The 16,529-nt window shown below is 49.5% G+C and overlaps 2 protein-coding genes across 2 annotated transcripts; one reads left to right on the top strand and one right to left on the bottom strand.

The window, feature by feature from the left end:
* The first annotated feature begins 2,505 nt into the window (after positions 1-2,505).
* On the top strand, positions 2,506-8,428 carry TGME49_218920 (proteasome subunit beta type, putative). Its single transcript, XM_002370625.2, has 10 exons — positions 2,506-3,308; positions 3,941-4,096; positions 4,669-4,768; positions 5,214-5,299; positions 5,712-5,790; positions 6,153-6,225; positions 6,695-6,769; positions 7,207-7,298; positions 7,569-7,655; positions 7,855-8,428. The coding sequence occupies exons 1-10, from the start codon at positions 3,150-3,152 to the stop codon at positions 7,875-7,877; spliced, it is 930 nt and encodes a 309-aa protein (XP_002370666.1). The 5' UTR covers positions 2,506-3,149; the 3' UTR covers positions 7,878-8,428.
* Positions 8,376-15,334, bottom strand: TGME49_218910 (hypothetical protein). Its single transcript, XM_018779824.1, has 7 exons — positions 13,711-15,334; positions 12,933-13,036; positions 11,824-12,069; positions 11,263-11,494; positions 10,544-10,588; positions 9,835-9,977; positions 8,376-9,192 (listed from the first exon to the last, which is right to left on the bottom strand). Exons 1-7 carry the CDS (start codon positions 15,026-15,028, stop codon positions 9,076-9,078), a joined length of 2,205 nt encoding a protein of 734 aa, XP_018634821.1. The 5' UTR covers positions 15,029-15,334; the 3' UTR covers positions 8,376-9,075.
* Between the last annotated feature and the right edge of the window lie 1,195 nt (positions 15,335-16,529).

The following is a 16,529-nucleotide window of genomic DNA, read 5'->3' on the forward strand; positions in this document are numbered from 1 at the left end:
CCCTCGACCACGAGCCGAACGGCTACAGTTTGTCACAAACGATTCGAAGCTAGAATATCTGACCTGGAATTTAGGTAGATGTTCAACGAACCAGAGTGACTGGTTGATCCATGCAGTTGCTGAGAACTACAGCCAGTTTTAGATTTCAAGTGCTCCCTTGCAGTTCTCCGATTCAGAATGTCGAGAAAATGCAAGTCCTTGACAGATCACAGTATCGTAAAGAAGAACAGCTGGTCCGGGCGTAGCGGCGAGGAACAGATGCAAAGTAACAGAGCCTGCCTCGTTTTTTCAACAGATTCAAATGAAGAAAACGGGTACCAAGTTTCGTTGTACTTAACTCTTTGAGAGAAGGAAACGACGTCGCGTTCTCTGTGTGGCCGCATCCTAAAACTCGACTGTCAGCGGCTTGCACAACACCCGCAAGCTCTTGGTGCCGCGAATTAAAAAAAGCTCCTGGGCCACGGAGTTTGTGGTCGTATGCAAACTGGAACCTGCGAATCTTAACAGGGTTATCGCTTCACTTTTTTCGATTTCTCAAAGTTGGGCGCACAGGTTTCAGTGGTGCTTCAATTCAATGAGTGCAGGATACGCAACTTCTCTATAGGGTCGACCGGACAGACAAACATATGAAACGTTCGCTTATTTTCTTTGCGAAATGACGGGAAGCAAAGTGAGTTTCCCGATGTGCAGGAGCTGCCTGTGTTTCTTCAATGTTTGGTGTCCTTTGCACCTTTTCATAGGGGGCAGACTTCTAGTAACACAGAGATTCGAAATGTAATGTGTCAGTCCATTCGAATCTGACCGAAACACTAATCGTGTGTAGTTTGCGCATACCACCAACAAACCTCTGGAATTCAACGGAAGAATCGATTGTGTTCGCTGCTCAAGGCTGATAAAGCTTTTTTTAGATCCGTGTAGCAACGAAGAAGGCGGTCAACAATTCAGCAGAAATCTTGGAGGCACTGACACATATTCTATCTTCACACGATCCATATTATCCACTGAAACATTGCTTCTTTGGAAGAAAGGAGTTGATAGACTAGCGCTTCATTGCACGTGGGTTTCTGAAGTCGGAGCAGGGCCTCACGAGCAGCCAACAACCTGCACTGTGTTTTATGTTCTGCAAGCACCTTTTGGAAGTATACCACAGGAGAAAAAGAAAATTGCTAGAGCAGCTGGGTGTGAAACCAACAACAGGGCCGAGTGTCTGAAAAAGGGGAACTCTGAATCAGAGGAAGAATTTGGTTGGCACACTGAAAATGGATACCGCGCCGTGTATGAGAGACTTGACACAAATCCTGTGACGAAAACTATGGAGGAAAAACGTTTGTTAGCATCTCCCCGATGGAAGTGTATGTGCCCTATTGTTTTACAATCCACCTTAATATACGACGCCGATCGGACGGTTCCCATTTCGAGTCGACGAAGTTAGAATCTCAGGCCACTGCAATCGATACTGCTCTGTGCGGCTATCTTTTTTTAACGTGACGAAAAAAGTGGGCAAGGTTGTACCTAACGAGAAAAGTGCATCAAGCTCTAAAGCTCAAGAAACTAGCCAGTGGTGGGACGGTCACAGTTGAAGTCTTCTGTATGTTCTGCAGCTCTTTTTCCAGCTTGTTTGAAGAAACTGTAAACCGCTATATCGGTGACGTTATTGCCCTTCGCATCCTCAGGCGCCAGCGAACGTTACGGCATCGATGGCACCTTGACGATGTAGACCATTTCTGGCAATTCACGGAAAGAAACGTGTGCCACTTTATACATGAAGAATACCGATGTGTTTTTGAGTATATCCTCTCAAACGCAATACAGTAGTTTGTTGAATCTTGTGGAACGTGTGAGATGTCGGCTTAGTGGCAGTTGCCATAATTGCGAAGAATGCGTGTGCAGTCTACACTACTAATGAATTGTGTGCAGCTGTAAAAAGGAGGTCCGAGCATTCGGAGATGCCATGGATCTAAAGAGTTGTTCTGAACTGGAGATGAGACGGTGACAGGAGCCTCGTCATGTAGCGGCGGCTTGCACCGGCAGCCACTGGCGTAGTTTCGACCCTACTTTTCAAAGTTCGAGAATGCGTGTCAAGAACTGTGGTCCGTGCCGCTTATTGCTTTACGCCAGTTCCTCTCCACTGAATCAAAACCAGAGGAAACACAAAGCACACGATCCCTCTCGCGATTAAAAATGTGTGCCGTGTTGAGAATCCCTTCCCCTTCAGAACTGCGTTGGGGTGTACCCACGTCGTTTCAGGTTCGAATGCTCGAAAAAACGGGGAGAAGGAATATCCTCACCACTTGTAAATGTCTCTCTACAAGGCAAGAGTGATTTCTCCAGTGACACATCGATCTACCGAACGGTGACTTCGGGGAAGACAAAGATGCATTTCCATCCTAGAGTGTTGCGAGTGCGGAACCGGCGTTCACCGCCTGCCTTTGTCTTCGGGCGAGAATGGAGTGGAGACTGGTTTGTGCAACGGAGCGTACACAGCCATGTAAGCTTCAAAGAGACTTAGGATATCATAAAAAACATTTTTGTTGATGGCAGGACACCTCCGCTATGCGTGTGTGCGCCGGGCGCATGCACGTCCCTTCAGGCACAGACAAAAGTACCACGAGTCTCTCAAGGCATGTCCACACATCGCACTTTGGACTCGCTTTCTCTCCGTTTGCTTTCCTTCCCGTCTGCTCTGCAACTCAGTTGCCACCGAAGTGAACAGCTGTTAAACAGACAATTTCTCGGCCGTAGAAACGTTTCCTCGATTCGACCCCTTCGGGCATGCAAAGGCCACCAGAGTGGACTGTCGTAAGTCTTCCGCTGGCTCTCGAGCGTGCTGTTAGCGCTTCTCTGTCTTTCCTTTGATACGCGGTCGTCTCGGTCTACCTCTTCTGCCTCTCCCTTCTTCCCGTTATTCTCTTGAATCTACCCCCGTCTCTCTGTGCTCGTTCGTCACTTTTTTTCTGTCTGGCTGCTGCCCGCGTTTTTTGGTGGTCGGTCCCGTGAGCAGTGCATGTGTGTATTCGTCTCATCCGCCGTCCGTTCTTCCGTCTTTCCACCCAGTTTTTTCGCTGGTTCCCGCAAAGAAATTGCCTCGAGCAACTCCGCTTCGTTCTTAAGAGCACCTTTCCCCTTTTCCGCTCTCAGTGGTTTCCACAATGGCCTACGTTGCAGACCTTTCCTTCCTGTCGGACCCGACCCGCCTCATCGGCGGACACTCGGCTCTCTGTGACGACGAAGAAAACACCCGACAAGAACTGGCACACCTGCTCGACAACGGAAAGCGGCTTCACTTTGCTCTGCCTCATGTGCAGAACGTAAGGCCCAGTTCCCTCTGACAGATGACGCGGCACTGGCCGGACTGCAAGAACTGTTCACTCTATCAAGACACAACACTCAAACTTCCTCAAATCCTTCAAAGAGTAACAGCTGCGGAGTTCCCTTACAGTGTGTGCACCAAAAGAAGGCAGCAAAAGCAGAAAAGGGACCTTCGAAGACACGCAGAAAACCACTCTGTCGTGACGGACGGCCCAAGGTCTTGTGTCATAGAATGCGCAGGGTCAGGGAACGCAAAAAGTTCAAACTCTTTTTTACGCAGGACAAAAACTCGAGATTGTAGAGACACCCAAAGCGTGCTAGAACGCACTCTTGAACAGACAAACATCTGTTCAGTGTCGTCCCTCTAATCCAGGTGTATGTATATATATATATATATATACATTTATATACATATGCATATATAAATATTTAGATGTATGGTTCTGAATATGAAGAAAGGATGGCTGTCGAGAGAAACACTGATGTGTCTTTCAGGAAATGCCATGTTTGCGGCATTTCAAAATGTCGCGTTTTCTTCAGCGGAACACCGAGAGAAGCACACCGGATTGGAACGAATCTCTGTGCTCCTCTCTACGTTGCGTGTGTGTTTTGGGGTCTTTTGAAAAACCAGCCTGGGGCCTTTGCATGCAGTCTGTTCAAATCCCCTTCGACGATCACGTCCATCGACTTCTCCGCAGTCCAGGGCTTCTGTCCTCCCTCTGCTCAAGCCGGCAGCCCCGTCATGGCGATGAAAAAGGGAACAACAACTCTCGGATTTGTTTTCAAGGTAATGTTTCAAATTCGAGAACGGTTCAGAACAGTGGCTGGGTTACTGCGGTAGACAGTCTGCAAGGAAACAAGGCATGTGGGTACACGTATACGCATATAAATAAATATATATATACATATATATATGCAAGTATTTGCCCCACAGACGGAGAAGGCACATGACAAATTGCCTGGGTATATCCGTGTTGAATCACTCTTCAAAACAGGCGTTGTCTCGTACCTTACGATTGATGTGCTGTCCATACACACGTTCCATGTCGCTCGAAAATCCATTAATTTGATCAGTGGGTTTATGTGAATATATACATCTATACGAATATGTGTATATGTATATTCATACGTGTATATATATATATATATATATATATATATATACATATGTATGTGTGTCGGCGGTCTTTGGTCGAGTATCTGTATCAGCTGTCCAGGTGGTTGTTTAGTCCGTCTGCAGTGGGAGAAAGAAGTGGTCGTTGCTCGTCGAATCTCTGCGGGTTTGCGTTTCGGAGATGTCCTGACGCTTCTCCCCAAGCGCTGCACAGAAATGAAAGTTTACTGTTCTTCTTTTCTCAGGGTGGCATCATTCTCGCAGTGGACAGCAGAGCATCGATGGGGACGTACATCAGCAGTCAGAGCGTGGTGAAAGTCATTGAAATCTCTGACATCATTCTTGGTAGGTTTCCTCTTCGTTCTGTTCAAACTTTCCCCAGGCTTTTGGAAATTCATTGCGAGTCTGTCGGGACATTTCACACATTCACCCTCGTCGATCGAGTGTGTTCATCCTCTCCGTCTCGTCAGTTTCTCGCTCTTACTCCAAAGCGTTCCTCGCCTTTCTTTTAAAACCTGCATGCGCGTGCAAGAACGAACTGCGGCGTATCCTGGAGCACGTGATGCCGAGCCTGTATGGAACTAGAGAGCGGCGCACCCGGTGACTGGCGAATCCCCAGATGACACCGATTTCGAGGCTCGTGTACAGTTGGAGAGAACAGAGCACCTTGGAGGAACTCTGTTCTGTTAAAGAGTCATGGGAGGCGAGCCTTGTCCTCGTTTTTCGTGTTTCTCCCTCGCCGCGTTCTTCTGTAATCCCTCTTTGTCGACTTGGTTTTTCTGTCTTGCAGGCACGATGGCCGGAGGTGCGGCTGACTGCAGCTACTGGGAACGCCACATGTGGCTGTTGTGCAAATTATTCAAGCTGCGCAATGGAGTAAGCGAAAATGTTTTTCAGATTCTATAATGTGTTGCCTTTCAGTGTGAGTAACACAGAAGATCGGAGACTATAACGGTACACGCCTACGCATTTCTGAAAGCCTCCGATTTGAGTTCTTCGAGAAACCCCGTTGACCTGTTTTCTTCTTCGTCTGAGAAGAGTGGCCATTCCTGGACGCAAGGTGCGACACCAATTTGGAACAACGTACACACGAAACACCCGAAATTGCAGCTTTTTATGACTGAAAATTACTGAGCGATCTGCGTCTCGGGAGTGTTCTTCTTTCCAAGGGAAGTTTATGGAAGGCGACTTGCGGAAACCAAGAGGGACGGGACCGCAGAGGACACGAAAAGTGACAAATAGAAGTCCACGTGCATGCACTTGAAATCTGCGTTGCAATTGCATGCAGGAACCCATCCCCGTCGCCGCTGCTTCTAACATGCTCGCAAACATCTTCTTTCACTGGAGAGGCTACGGACTCTGCTGTGGTATGAAGCTACTCGAGGCACTTACGCTTTATCGCAGTTATGTATTTTTTTTATCTTTATATATATATATATATGTAGGTGTCTGCGAAGGTAGGTTTTAGTGATGTAGTGTACATCTCTGTCTGCTAAGGGGCTGTTCGTTCTTCTCTTGAGAGTACGTTGTGTTTTTTCTGAGGCGTGCATGTGTGCGTGCACCTAAAGCAAAGCTGGGAGGAGCCCCCCGACACCCCCGTCGTACATCCAGTTCGCCTTGTGGCCATACAGGTTTTTGTCATTGTGAAAATGCGGAACGGCCGAAAGGCGCTCGTTCGTCGTCGCCTCTGTTTCATCTGCTTTTGTCTCTGAACGTTCGTTTTTTTCAGGCACCATGATTGCAGGGTGGAATGAGAAGGACGAAAAACCAGAGCTGTACTTTGTCGACGACAAGGCCACGCGGTAAGCTGTCGTGTGTCTCTGAGCAGACCCCATGCTTTTCTGCGTTTTTCTGTCGCCAGAACTAAAACGGTGCAGACCCGCTGCCACGCAGTCGTGCCTTTCGACGTCCGCTGGTCTGCCCGTGCTTCTCTTGAGGCGACGCAGCAGTTGAGGCTCGCATGACAGCGCAGCATTCAGGGGAGACAAGTTCCTAAGTGCTAAGTCTTAACCCAGGTGGGAAGGGATGCGGTCTTTCTGCTTTTCGCTTTGGATGTTGTTTTCCACAAGAGGGCCGGAGAAGACGTTGGAGTGCACGAAGTCGATGGGACACGGTGTCTGAAGAAAACTCGAAAGTTAGCTGGACAGATTCATCTTCATTTTGGTGCGTGGGAGCCTGGAAAGCGTGCGCGTTCCAGAAATTGAGTGTCTTGTTCCCCTCACTCTCTCCGCATATTTCGAACCGCGCCTTTTCTTTTGCATTTCTGCTCAGGCTCAAGGGCGACCTCTTCTCATGTGGCAGTGGTAGCACCTATGCATATGGAGTTCTCGACAACGAGTACAAATGGTGAGGTCGTTGTCCCTGGGGTCTTTTTTCGTATCCGAGGAACACCAGCCGCTTTGTTTTTTCGATTTCAGTTGTACAGTTCGTGACCGCGGATACTTCTTCTGGGGTGGTGGCCCACAAAGTCCGCATCTGAGGAGGCGTGTTCTACCACAGTGTCAAAGAAAGAACGAGACATGGCGGGTGCTTGGTGTTGTGTCTCAGGAAGGGTCGATTTTGACAGGAACGATGCTCTTGAGTGCCCGTTAGGCCGAGAAGAAACCAAAAGTATTTTGTTGGTACTGCCTATAAATGGACGAATTATTGTTTGTGTGGATGGCTTTCGCCTCTCCAAAATTCCACGGTGGTTCATTAGCAGCGATGGGTTCCTCTGCCTTCCAGTTAGGTAACAAGCGAGACTTTGTGCATTCTGTTTGTTGGTGTGTCGTGTGGCATTGCAGGGACATGACCGACGAGGAGGCTGTTGAGCTGGGCAAAAGAGCCATTTACCAAGCAGCGCACAGAGATGGAGGCTCTGGTGGCGTTGTCAGAGGTGCGTTTTTTTGCCTGAAAAAAAGAGGGAAACCAAGACACGGTTAGTGTAGACGCGACAAGCGGCTATTCGTTGACGTGTGCAGATGCGGATAGGAGAAGAACCCGCTTTTTTCCATAGCGCTTGCTGTTGGGGTTGTTAGAGGTCCGCCTTCACGAAGGCCTGAACAGAGGAAGCCAGTGTCAAAGATTGGAAGACCTGGGGAAAGCACTTGGGTCTAGTGCAACACGCAATGGACATGTCGCCTTCGGGGTGGCGTTTTTCTCGCAGTGTTCCACATCCACCGCGGCGGCTGGAAAAAGGTTATCCCCGGCATGGACGTCAGCGAACTGCACTACGAATACGCAGCCAAGAAAGGTGAGTGAAATTCAGCCGTTGCGCAAAGAGGTGACGCATGTCGACATCTACGCATGCATTTATAGATACGTTTTAGGAGTTGTTCGAGAAGATGGGCTGGATTGCTGGAATCAAGACATGCAGCGCTCTGACGAAATGCTTTGAAGTTCCATCCATCGCTTGCTTCACTCCATATGTGTCTTTCCACGCTCTCTTGCAGGAATGCCCGGCTACGAGTTGTAGTTGCGGCTTGTTTCTCCGCCCAGATTTCTACGCATGCGTAGTTGCGATTTAGCGGGGAACGCCTGTCCTCTGCCTGTGCCGCGACTCTGTTCCTTTTCAGCCTGGCCATGCGGTTGTACCGGAACACGAACGACTGTATCATTTAATGAATCGCGCATGTATCTGTAACACGTATTTGTGCGCCTTCACGCACTCTCCGGTCAAACGGACTGCAGCGAGCTCCACTGTGTGAGGCGAAGTCTCAGACCCGCTTCGCTACGAACTCTGTCCCGTCAGTTTTCACTTTTGTCGCAGTTCCGATGCGAGACAAAAGCCTTTTTGCTTCTCCTTTCACGAAAATGCTGTAAAACTGCGGGCTAGACGAAATTAGCCCAGCTGCAGAGATTTTGACTGATCGGGTGACGGGGTCTGAGTAGGCGCAGATCATTGCCGGCACGATGGAAACTGCATGCAGAATCTTTTCCACGCAAGTGTGTGGACAGCGACATTTGTACGCTTGGAGGCTAAGAGAGTGAATGTAAAGGTGGATAGTGCTTCTCAGTTATTGTCCTGTAGCGTCAGGGAACTGAGATCCACTCGGCACCGCCGGGATCGCACGCGATGTCCTCTCAGGCACGGAAATTTGTTCCCTTATGAAAGCGAGAAATCAGTGAACATGCAAAAAAGGAAGCACACATCCACTTTCGCAGCCGAGCTCCTCGCACGCACGGTCCACGGGATTTTTTTCGAAGGAAAAATATCAGAGAACCGCGGCAGTCGGGAAGGACACGTTAGAAACCGTAGGGCGGCCAAACGCAAGAAGACGGCTTTTGAAATTTCTTAAGACCCTCGGGTCGTGATTTCATGTGGACGGAGGGACCTCTCCGTTTACCGGCGGATGCAGGACAGAAGCCACGCTGAAAAAAGCTGTTTAAATCGTTTCTGCTTTCCTGTCTAGCTCCTGTCGACTGGGGAACCGACCGCACAGATCGTTTCTGTCGGCAGCAAGGGCGGTGACCCCTTCGTTTTCCGTCCGCTCTCGGGCGTGCAGTATGCGTGAGATACCGGAAGACGCAAGGCTAAAGCTTGAGACTGTGAGATACGGGAGAAACAACTCGTGTTAGCGTTCCTGAAAGTCGTCGCAAAAGTTTTCGTTCCTCCGTTGAGGTGCATTTGCTTCTCTGCGCAGATTGTGCTGGTGACCACAGCAAGTGGACACTCATTCAGAAGCCTGTCTGACGATAACGCTGTTGTCCTTGAGTTTCCGCCACACGATGAGAAGAACGATGATCCAGAGCAACAGAAATCCCGCTGTCATCGCACAGTATCTCGCCGCCTGCGGAGCAGACACAGTGTACAGGGACGACCATTGGTTAGAAAAGAACATCCACACTTTGTTTACGAGAAAACGAACACAAGTGGTACGACGCGTGTCGGGCGAGGACAGCGGGAGAGTCGGGGAGGACTCTCGCTCTCACGAATCTGACGGAGAATGCTGGGTTTCACTATCTTGTGGCATGAAGGTTATTCCACATCGATCATGCTCTTGGCGTGATGCATGAATTACTGTTGTCACTCGCTTTTACTGCGAGTGAGCACAGGTACTCAGACGCTAGTGTGATCCGTCTGTCCGTAAAAAGTCTCGAATGTGGAGAGGAACAAGTGAGAGACCCCGACACAAACAGCGCAGGGCGAACCCTCGAGACGTCAACGCCAGCAGCAAAGAGTCAAGGGTGAGAGAATTTGTTTGCTCTACGAAGGCACCCGAACAGAACCGTTTTTCTCTTCACTCTGTGACGAAATGCGAACAGTCTTCTTTGTAGAACTCAACGAGTTCTCTGCGGCTAAGAAGCACTGAAAAGCCAACGCAGCCGTTGACCATTTCGACGGAAAAACAGCAACACGCATTATTCGCAGCAGGACAGGAATCTCAACAATCACTTAGATGCATGCGCTTCCATCGTGGTTCAGCGAGTACCTTGAACAGAGGGAGGAAAGTCTGATCGCAAGCGATGAGGGATCCTTGGACGAACGCTCGCCTCATGAATTTGCAGTTGATTCCTTCAACCATGGACGTTACTTTCTCTATGACAGAGAAGAGGATGTCAGTCGCGCTGGCAGCTGCAGAGAACGAGAGCGCAGAACCTGTTTATGCAACTATTAAAACGCCAGCTGGATTGGCAAATTATATTAGGTGAAGATTCGAAGAAATGGAAATCGAAAGTGCTTGGCACCGTGAAGCAAGTTCCCTTTCCGTCGACCCCCAGAGACCCCAAAGAAACTTCAAGAAAAAAAACACCCGACTCAAAACTGCTTCTCTTGTAACAACCATTGGAACCGACATTCGCACATCACAGTCACAGAGAAATCTCGCATACGTCTGAATTGGTTTTTCCTTGGAAACTCGTCACACGCTAACTCAGGGGTACCACGAGGAATTCTGTGTCTGACGGAAAGACTCTACAGGAAGAGAGATTTCTAAAAAGGACATTTGTTCCTTTCCACAAGAGAGAGAGAAGAATTTCTTTGCATCCCCCCCTGATGTGGAAGTAGAGAAGACGACACTCCCCCTTCAAAGAGCAGACGGCCTGAATCCGAGCAGACTTGTCTACTTTTTTTTCAGAAGTGAGGAACAGACAGAGAGATTGCTGACGAACAAAGGCCAAGCAGCCTGTCGAGAAACTCACTTCCTGTGGGAATGCTGTTCTTCACGCGTTGGAGGAGCCTCTTGACTGCACCAGTCATTCACATGGTCACAGAAAAGGGGGAAAAAGAACCTCGGCAGCAAGAAAGCAAACTGGCCTCACGTGTGTACAATTGTTGTAGTTCCAGTGCAAGTTCGAATGTGTAACAAGACAAGGAGACCGAGCGCGACGCCAGGACAGCCACATGCCTCCTCAAGAGAGACAAAGCAAGAACTCAGTCCTCTCTAAGTTTAGGTGGAGAGAGTGTCAAGCTACGCGACAACGTAGGCGAAGAGACAACGAAGGGCTTGTCCGTAGAAAGTGTCTCCGAAGTTTAAAGACAGGTTCTGTCCTTGAATAGGCGTTGCTGTGTGTGCGTCTAGAATCGAGTTTTCCATCGCTTTTCTCTTTGGAAATCAACTGTTCTACTACCCCCCCCCCCCCCACTGCCATGGAAAGCCAGCGTAAAGGAGCTGTTGCCTTCATCTGTGTCTTGCCGTCTCGCGGGGTGTTGAACACGCAAGGCAAAATGATACATCTACCTTTCCAACTAGGTGTTGAACGCGATAGCAGTAATTCGTCTGTTACGCCTAGAGCCTTCCATCTGTGCATCGGAGTTGATCCTCGGTGACAATGCCACCCTAAATTGTGCCGGCTGTACCGAGAGTTCTCGACACCACGGTGGTGGACAGCAATCACAAAGAATTTGGTTGTCGCCTTACTCTGTTCGATCATCTCGGCGGAGCTCGAAACAATCGAACTCTTTGACCAGTCGTCAGGACTGTACGCAAAAACGGTGCTTCCTGGGCACTTTCTCCCCACAAGTTTCCCCTCTGCCGCGTCGTAGTAGGGGCAGTCGTACGTGGCGCTGAGAACTTTGTGCTTCTGCACGCTCCACCAGATGGCATTTTTCATCTGCGTCCTCGCATCCACGTTGCCGGGAATTTCTTTTCCCTGGAAAAAAGACAAAACAAAGGAAGACAGTGAAAGTATTTGCAATGAACACAGCTCCGGGTGCGTTGAGTCCAGGCCAACGGCTTATTCCCCGTGCCGGTTTTAGGAATTAACGCTGTGCTCTCCTAAGCATGCGTGCTTACACAGTGTGGTCATACGGGTGTACAGACATGCATATGCGTGAAGATACGCACACATATATATCCATCTTAGTATAAGTTAGAGTATTTTGATGGAAAGAGACAGATGGCCTGTAGTGAGAGTGGGATTCGAGCAGAGCATTTCTTCGGTGAAGAGGGTTTGCAACCGGTTGAGACTTTGAGGCTTACGCTTCTTCCGGGAGAATAGGATTGCAGCCACTCGGTTAAAAACGGGTCATTCTCATCCGGGTATGTCGCCGTGATCGTAAACTTGTCTGGTGTTTCATCGGGACGAAGGGCAGAAAATTTCCACGGGTGAACGAGCTTCTCAAGTGTCTTTAACCCCGCCAGTTTAGTCTTCTTCCCACTGTCAGCTCTGCCCAGATCGTCCTTTCCTGGGAAAACGATTTCGACATCTTCTTCTTGAACTCCACTCTGCAAAGTCGGATCCCCAAAGAGACTTCAGGTGTAATGGTGAAGTCTCGGCATAAACGTTTGGATTTAAAACATCCTAAATTTCTAATGCGCGTGCACTAGGTAAAGGAGGATGAGCTACGAGTGAAAATACGCGTATATTACCGGAGTTTCTGGTGGATGTAGGTGAGGGCAGCCTGCTTCGTCAAGAAGACCCGTGAAGACGCGGTTGAGTTCCATAAACTGAGGGGAGCTCTTCCGAAGAGAAGTACACGTCGGACGATCGCGTGTCTTCGTCTGCATCTGGTGTTACGTGTAATGCCCTACGCGCCCGAAGGTACCGACTCACTCAAACCACTCGACGGCCACACTTGACTCTTTCTTGCCACTATTGATGCAGATAAAGATATGCGGATCGTCAGAGATACAAATACGGATGTGTGCACATCAAAGACGAGGTAGACCCCGTCAACGACGCTGGAGAAAGATCACGTAGCAGCACTCTATTTAGTATTGACGGTAAGAACCACAGAGCGTGCTAAAGGTCGTAGTTGGTAGTGAAGCAATGCGATTAGTTCATGGTTCCTCTGTATGAACTAGTTGTCGAGATGCATTTCATTTAACCTTAACGTGCGACATTTTTATCCCTACGCGTTCCCATCCTGCATGCACCCAGCTGGTCATTGAGCCGAACACGAGGCTTGCCAAGGCACAATGAGTTTATCCAGTTGCAGAGACCTGATGCAGAGAATTCCAGTTTCTTATTATTTTGTCCACTTCTGACGGGTGCACGTGGCTCCAAGAGGAGCCAAGAAGAAGTTTTGGTAGTCCTTGTCGACGTCTCCTGGTTCAAACGGTGGAAGGAAAGAATGAAGTTAACGTACCACTATGAACTCAGGAAAGGTTTTTATTTTATCTCCGGCTTTCTTGGGGTCAACGGTAACAACCCAACCGATCTGCTGAAGAAATTTGCCGAATTCGTCCAGTCCTGCGGCCAAACCAAAGCGTGGAACTCAGAGAAAGATGCCGTCGATGAGAGCGAACACGAGCTAACGCGCAACTCCGTTCACGAAAATCGAAAAAGCTTTCACTGATTGCATTTCTGGAACGCGCTCTCCTTGTTTCACAACCTCGTAATAATCTACTGTCCCGGACACCAAGGAGCGTTCGCAACATCTTACTACACAACGGGACGCCAAGACAGACTCCAGAGTACACTGGAATACTTTTTGCAAAATCGAGGAAAGAACCGTTTCCTTTCACCTTCAGGGCACCATGCCAATACACACCGCATACGCCTTGCAGCATCTTTTGGTGGCGATACAAAACACCTTTTGCTGGAACTCAAAGACACAGCAGTTGCTAGAGGAAAAAGACATTTTTCCAGCGATAAAAGGAACCTTTTGCTAGAGCTAGACACGCTTCCTCGTCAAGTCTAATGGATGTCTAAAAACAGGAACTATCGAGCTGTAGGTACCTACTAATTCTTGAGTTTGTCTCCTCTGTCACTGCAAAGCACGTGATTGCCCGCCCCGTCATTCGTTGCGAGTGTGTTGTAAGCCTTCAGTTTGTATACATTCAATCAGAAAGCCGCATACCATTTAGATTTTGCACAGAAAAACAACTTCAGTACCGTACTCAAGACGTTTGCTCTGATTGTACCTTGGATTGGTAGCTCCGGGGGTTCGGGTAGGTTTTCCACTGCCCTCTTGATGGTGTCTTTGACTTCCGCGACCATGTTGTCGAATTCCTCTTTGTATCCAAAGATTTCCACAAGATCTCCAGAGCCGTGGTCCGCGAGACAACCGTCCACGATGAGGCCAAACGGGGACTGGCGTTCAGGGTCGACTTTGTCGATTATCCAGGACCAGTCGTCTTTTTCGACCAAGACGGTGGTGGTGTATTGGCAGCCTCTCATGAGGAGGTCCATGACGAACCCGAAGACACCGGCGACGATAAGCAACACGAACATGCAGACGCAGAGCGTGTTCCACTGGATGCACGCGAGCTTCGTCCCCGTCTTGCCACTCCGAATGAAGAAGAACACAAGCCAGACGGCCCCGACGGCGACCATGAGAATCACGAAGGAGCAGGCGAGGGCGAAGGAGACTTCCGCCATGGTCAAGCTGCTGGAGATCGTCGGCTGCGTCTCCGCGAGTGCGTCCGTCGCGTTTTTCACGACTTCCTCGATTTCGTTCACTGGAATGATTTCGTCGAGGACGATCGTGGGGAAGTTGAGTTTCTTAAACATTTGGTTGATGAACTCGCTCATATCCATGTCGGTTCCCAAAATCTGTTCGTATTTGTCGAGTAGCTCCTGAACGGAGCTCTCGGAAATCGCGTTGCAGCCGTAGCAGACGTGAGCGGAATTCTCCGGCATTTCAACGCCCATGGACTGTCTAAAGGCTTTCAAACTTCCCACGGATGCCGCCAGTTCTGCCTTGAAATTGAAGTCTTCTTCGATCTGGTCCCGCAGATCGGTCAGCAGACTGTCGGGGTTCGACACGTCGAGCTTCGCCGACAGATCCCGGATATCCTCGGCCAAAGGCGACACGCCAATAAAGCGCTCTTTCACCTGCACTTCGGGATTCGATCCCTTAATCATCTCGCCGACTGTGGTGTACATGTGACACTGCAGCGTGCGGACGCCGTTGATCCCAGATGCCTCCGTAGAAGCTGCGACCACGGCGAAAATAAACGCCAGAACGACGGCTGCGCCACCGACGGCAACGACGACCACTCGGCCAACGTACCCGAGCTTGTGCCTTTTTTCCCGGATGCAGCAGCAGCACTTGCGACACCATCGACAGAAAACCTTGGGGAGGCAGAGGAAGAGCCAAAGAGCGAGCAGGAGCACGGAAACGGCAATTAGAGCGAGAAACACGTAGTTCGCTTTCAAGTAGTCAAACACGGAAATCTCTTGGTCAACCAGTTGAAGCAGCATCGTGTAGTTGAAGTCGCCAATCGCCCAACCAGCCATCAGCTGGTCAGCGAGGCCATTCACAGTCGCCGCTGCGCCACCGATCTAGAAAAAGAAAATCACCAGGCATTGACAATACGAATCAGGTGACGACGGAATCTAGGCTCCAAGTTCCACATTATCTAATGTAATTTCTAAGTTTTTGTGCAAACTACAGTGTATTCATGTTTGCTTGGAAGCTGGGAAACAAGTGCAACAGTTCTTTGGAGCACAGCCTCCCAGTCACTGAAAACGGTAACCACAACACTTCTATGTGGACACTACCTCTGAACTGAGACCCCACGCTTTCTATTTGATGAAAGCAGGCTAACATGTTTCTCCGCCGTGTGGGAAAAAGATTGTGAATGCTCTTCAGTCGACGTTTCATCCTTAACTGAGCGCAAAACGCCCCCACTAGACGAAGCTCCAATAGAAGAGGGTTACTTGTTTCGAGGATCCGAACTCGAGGGAAAAATGCCACGTCAGTGAAATTCGGACAGTCTCTCAGAATGTGACGAGGAAGAGAAGTCAGTGAGACTGGAGCTAAAGGTGACAAAGCACGCGTGGATGTATGCCTGCGAAGAAATCGTGCTATCAAACCGTACCACTGACAACTCACAGAGAAATGCATGTCCTACAACCGAACGTATCTTCTGTCCTCTGTAGCGACTGTGAAGGAGTGTCAAAGGCTGCCCCCGTTCATGAACGTGTGCGTGTGTATGCAGATGTTCTTAGACGCGTGAATAATCTTTCTAACAGATGGATATGCACTTGTATATAAAATGTGTGCTTGAAGACACTTGAGGGGATGTACGTGGGAGGGTACCTGACTATTGATTTCGCTCATATAATCGTCATAAATGGCTGGGGAGCATGCGTTAACAGCAGCTTCGTCAAAGGAATACATCTGGCTCTGGACACGTGCGTCCAGTGTCCGCATCTTGTGGGAGGTTCGAGCTAGCCGTTTCTCATTAGAAGTTGGTTCACGTTTTCGACGCGAAAAGGCCGTCTTGGCTTTCGCTTCCTCGGCAGATCTGGGTGCAGAAGAGGGTCCAGACTGGAACGAGACAACACCCGCGCCTGACAGCATTCCGAGTTGCGGGCGCCGCAATTGGCTGGGAGCCGGAGGGGAGCCCAGAGTAGGGTGAGAGTCCTCAAGATTTTGATGATCGGGTTCCTTCGTCCCTTTGTGCTCTTGTAAGGGCGAAGAGCTTGTCACACAAGAAACTGCTTCTCCTGCATCTGACTTTGACGCGTTTCTGGGCACGTCGCCTAAAGACTCAGTCTTTGCGTACAGGCTCCGGAGGCTGTTTGCCGGCCCATTCAAATTTCCTGTTACCTGGGACTCTGCCAGGCGGCTACTGTCCACGGCTGGTGTGTTCTCGCTCTCTGATGCACTAACAACCCCCATAAGGACCACCGTTAAGGCGACGAGCCTCACGATTGCCATTTTGAAGAAGCATGGGAACGTCGATCTCGATAGCGAAGTGTCTAGTTACCGGGTTTTGCCGTTTTTGCTCCG

Source organism: Toxoplasma gondii, chromosome XII, assembly GCF_000006565.2.
Source record: "Toxoplasma gondii ME49 chromosome XII, whole genome shotgun sequence".
Classification (NCBI taxonomy): domain Eukaryota; phylum Apicomplexa; class Conoidasida; order Eucoccidiorida; family Sarcocystidae; genus Toxoplasma; species Toxoplasma gondii.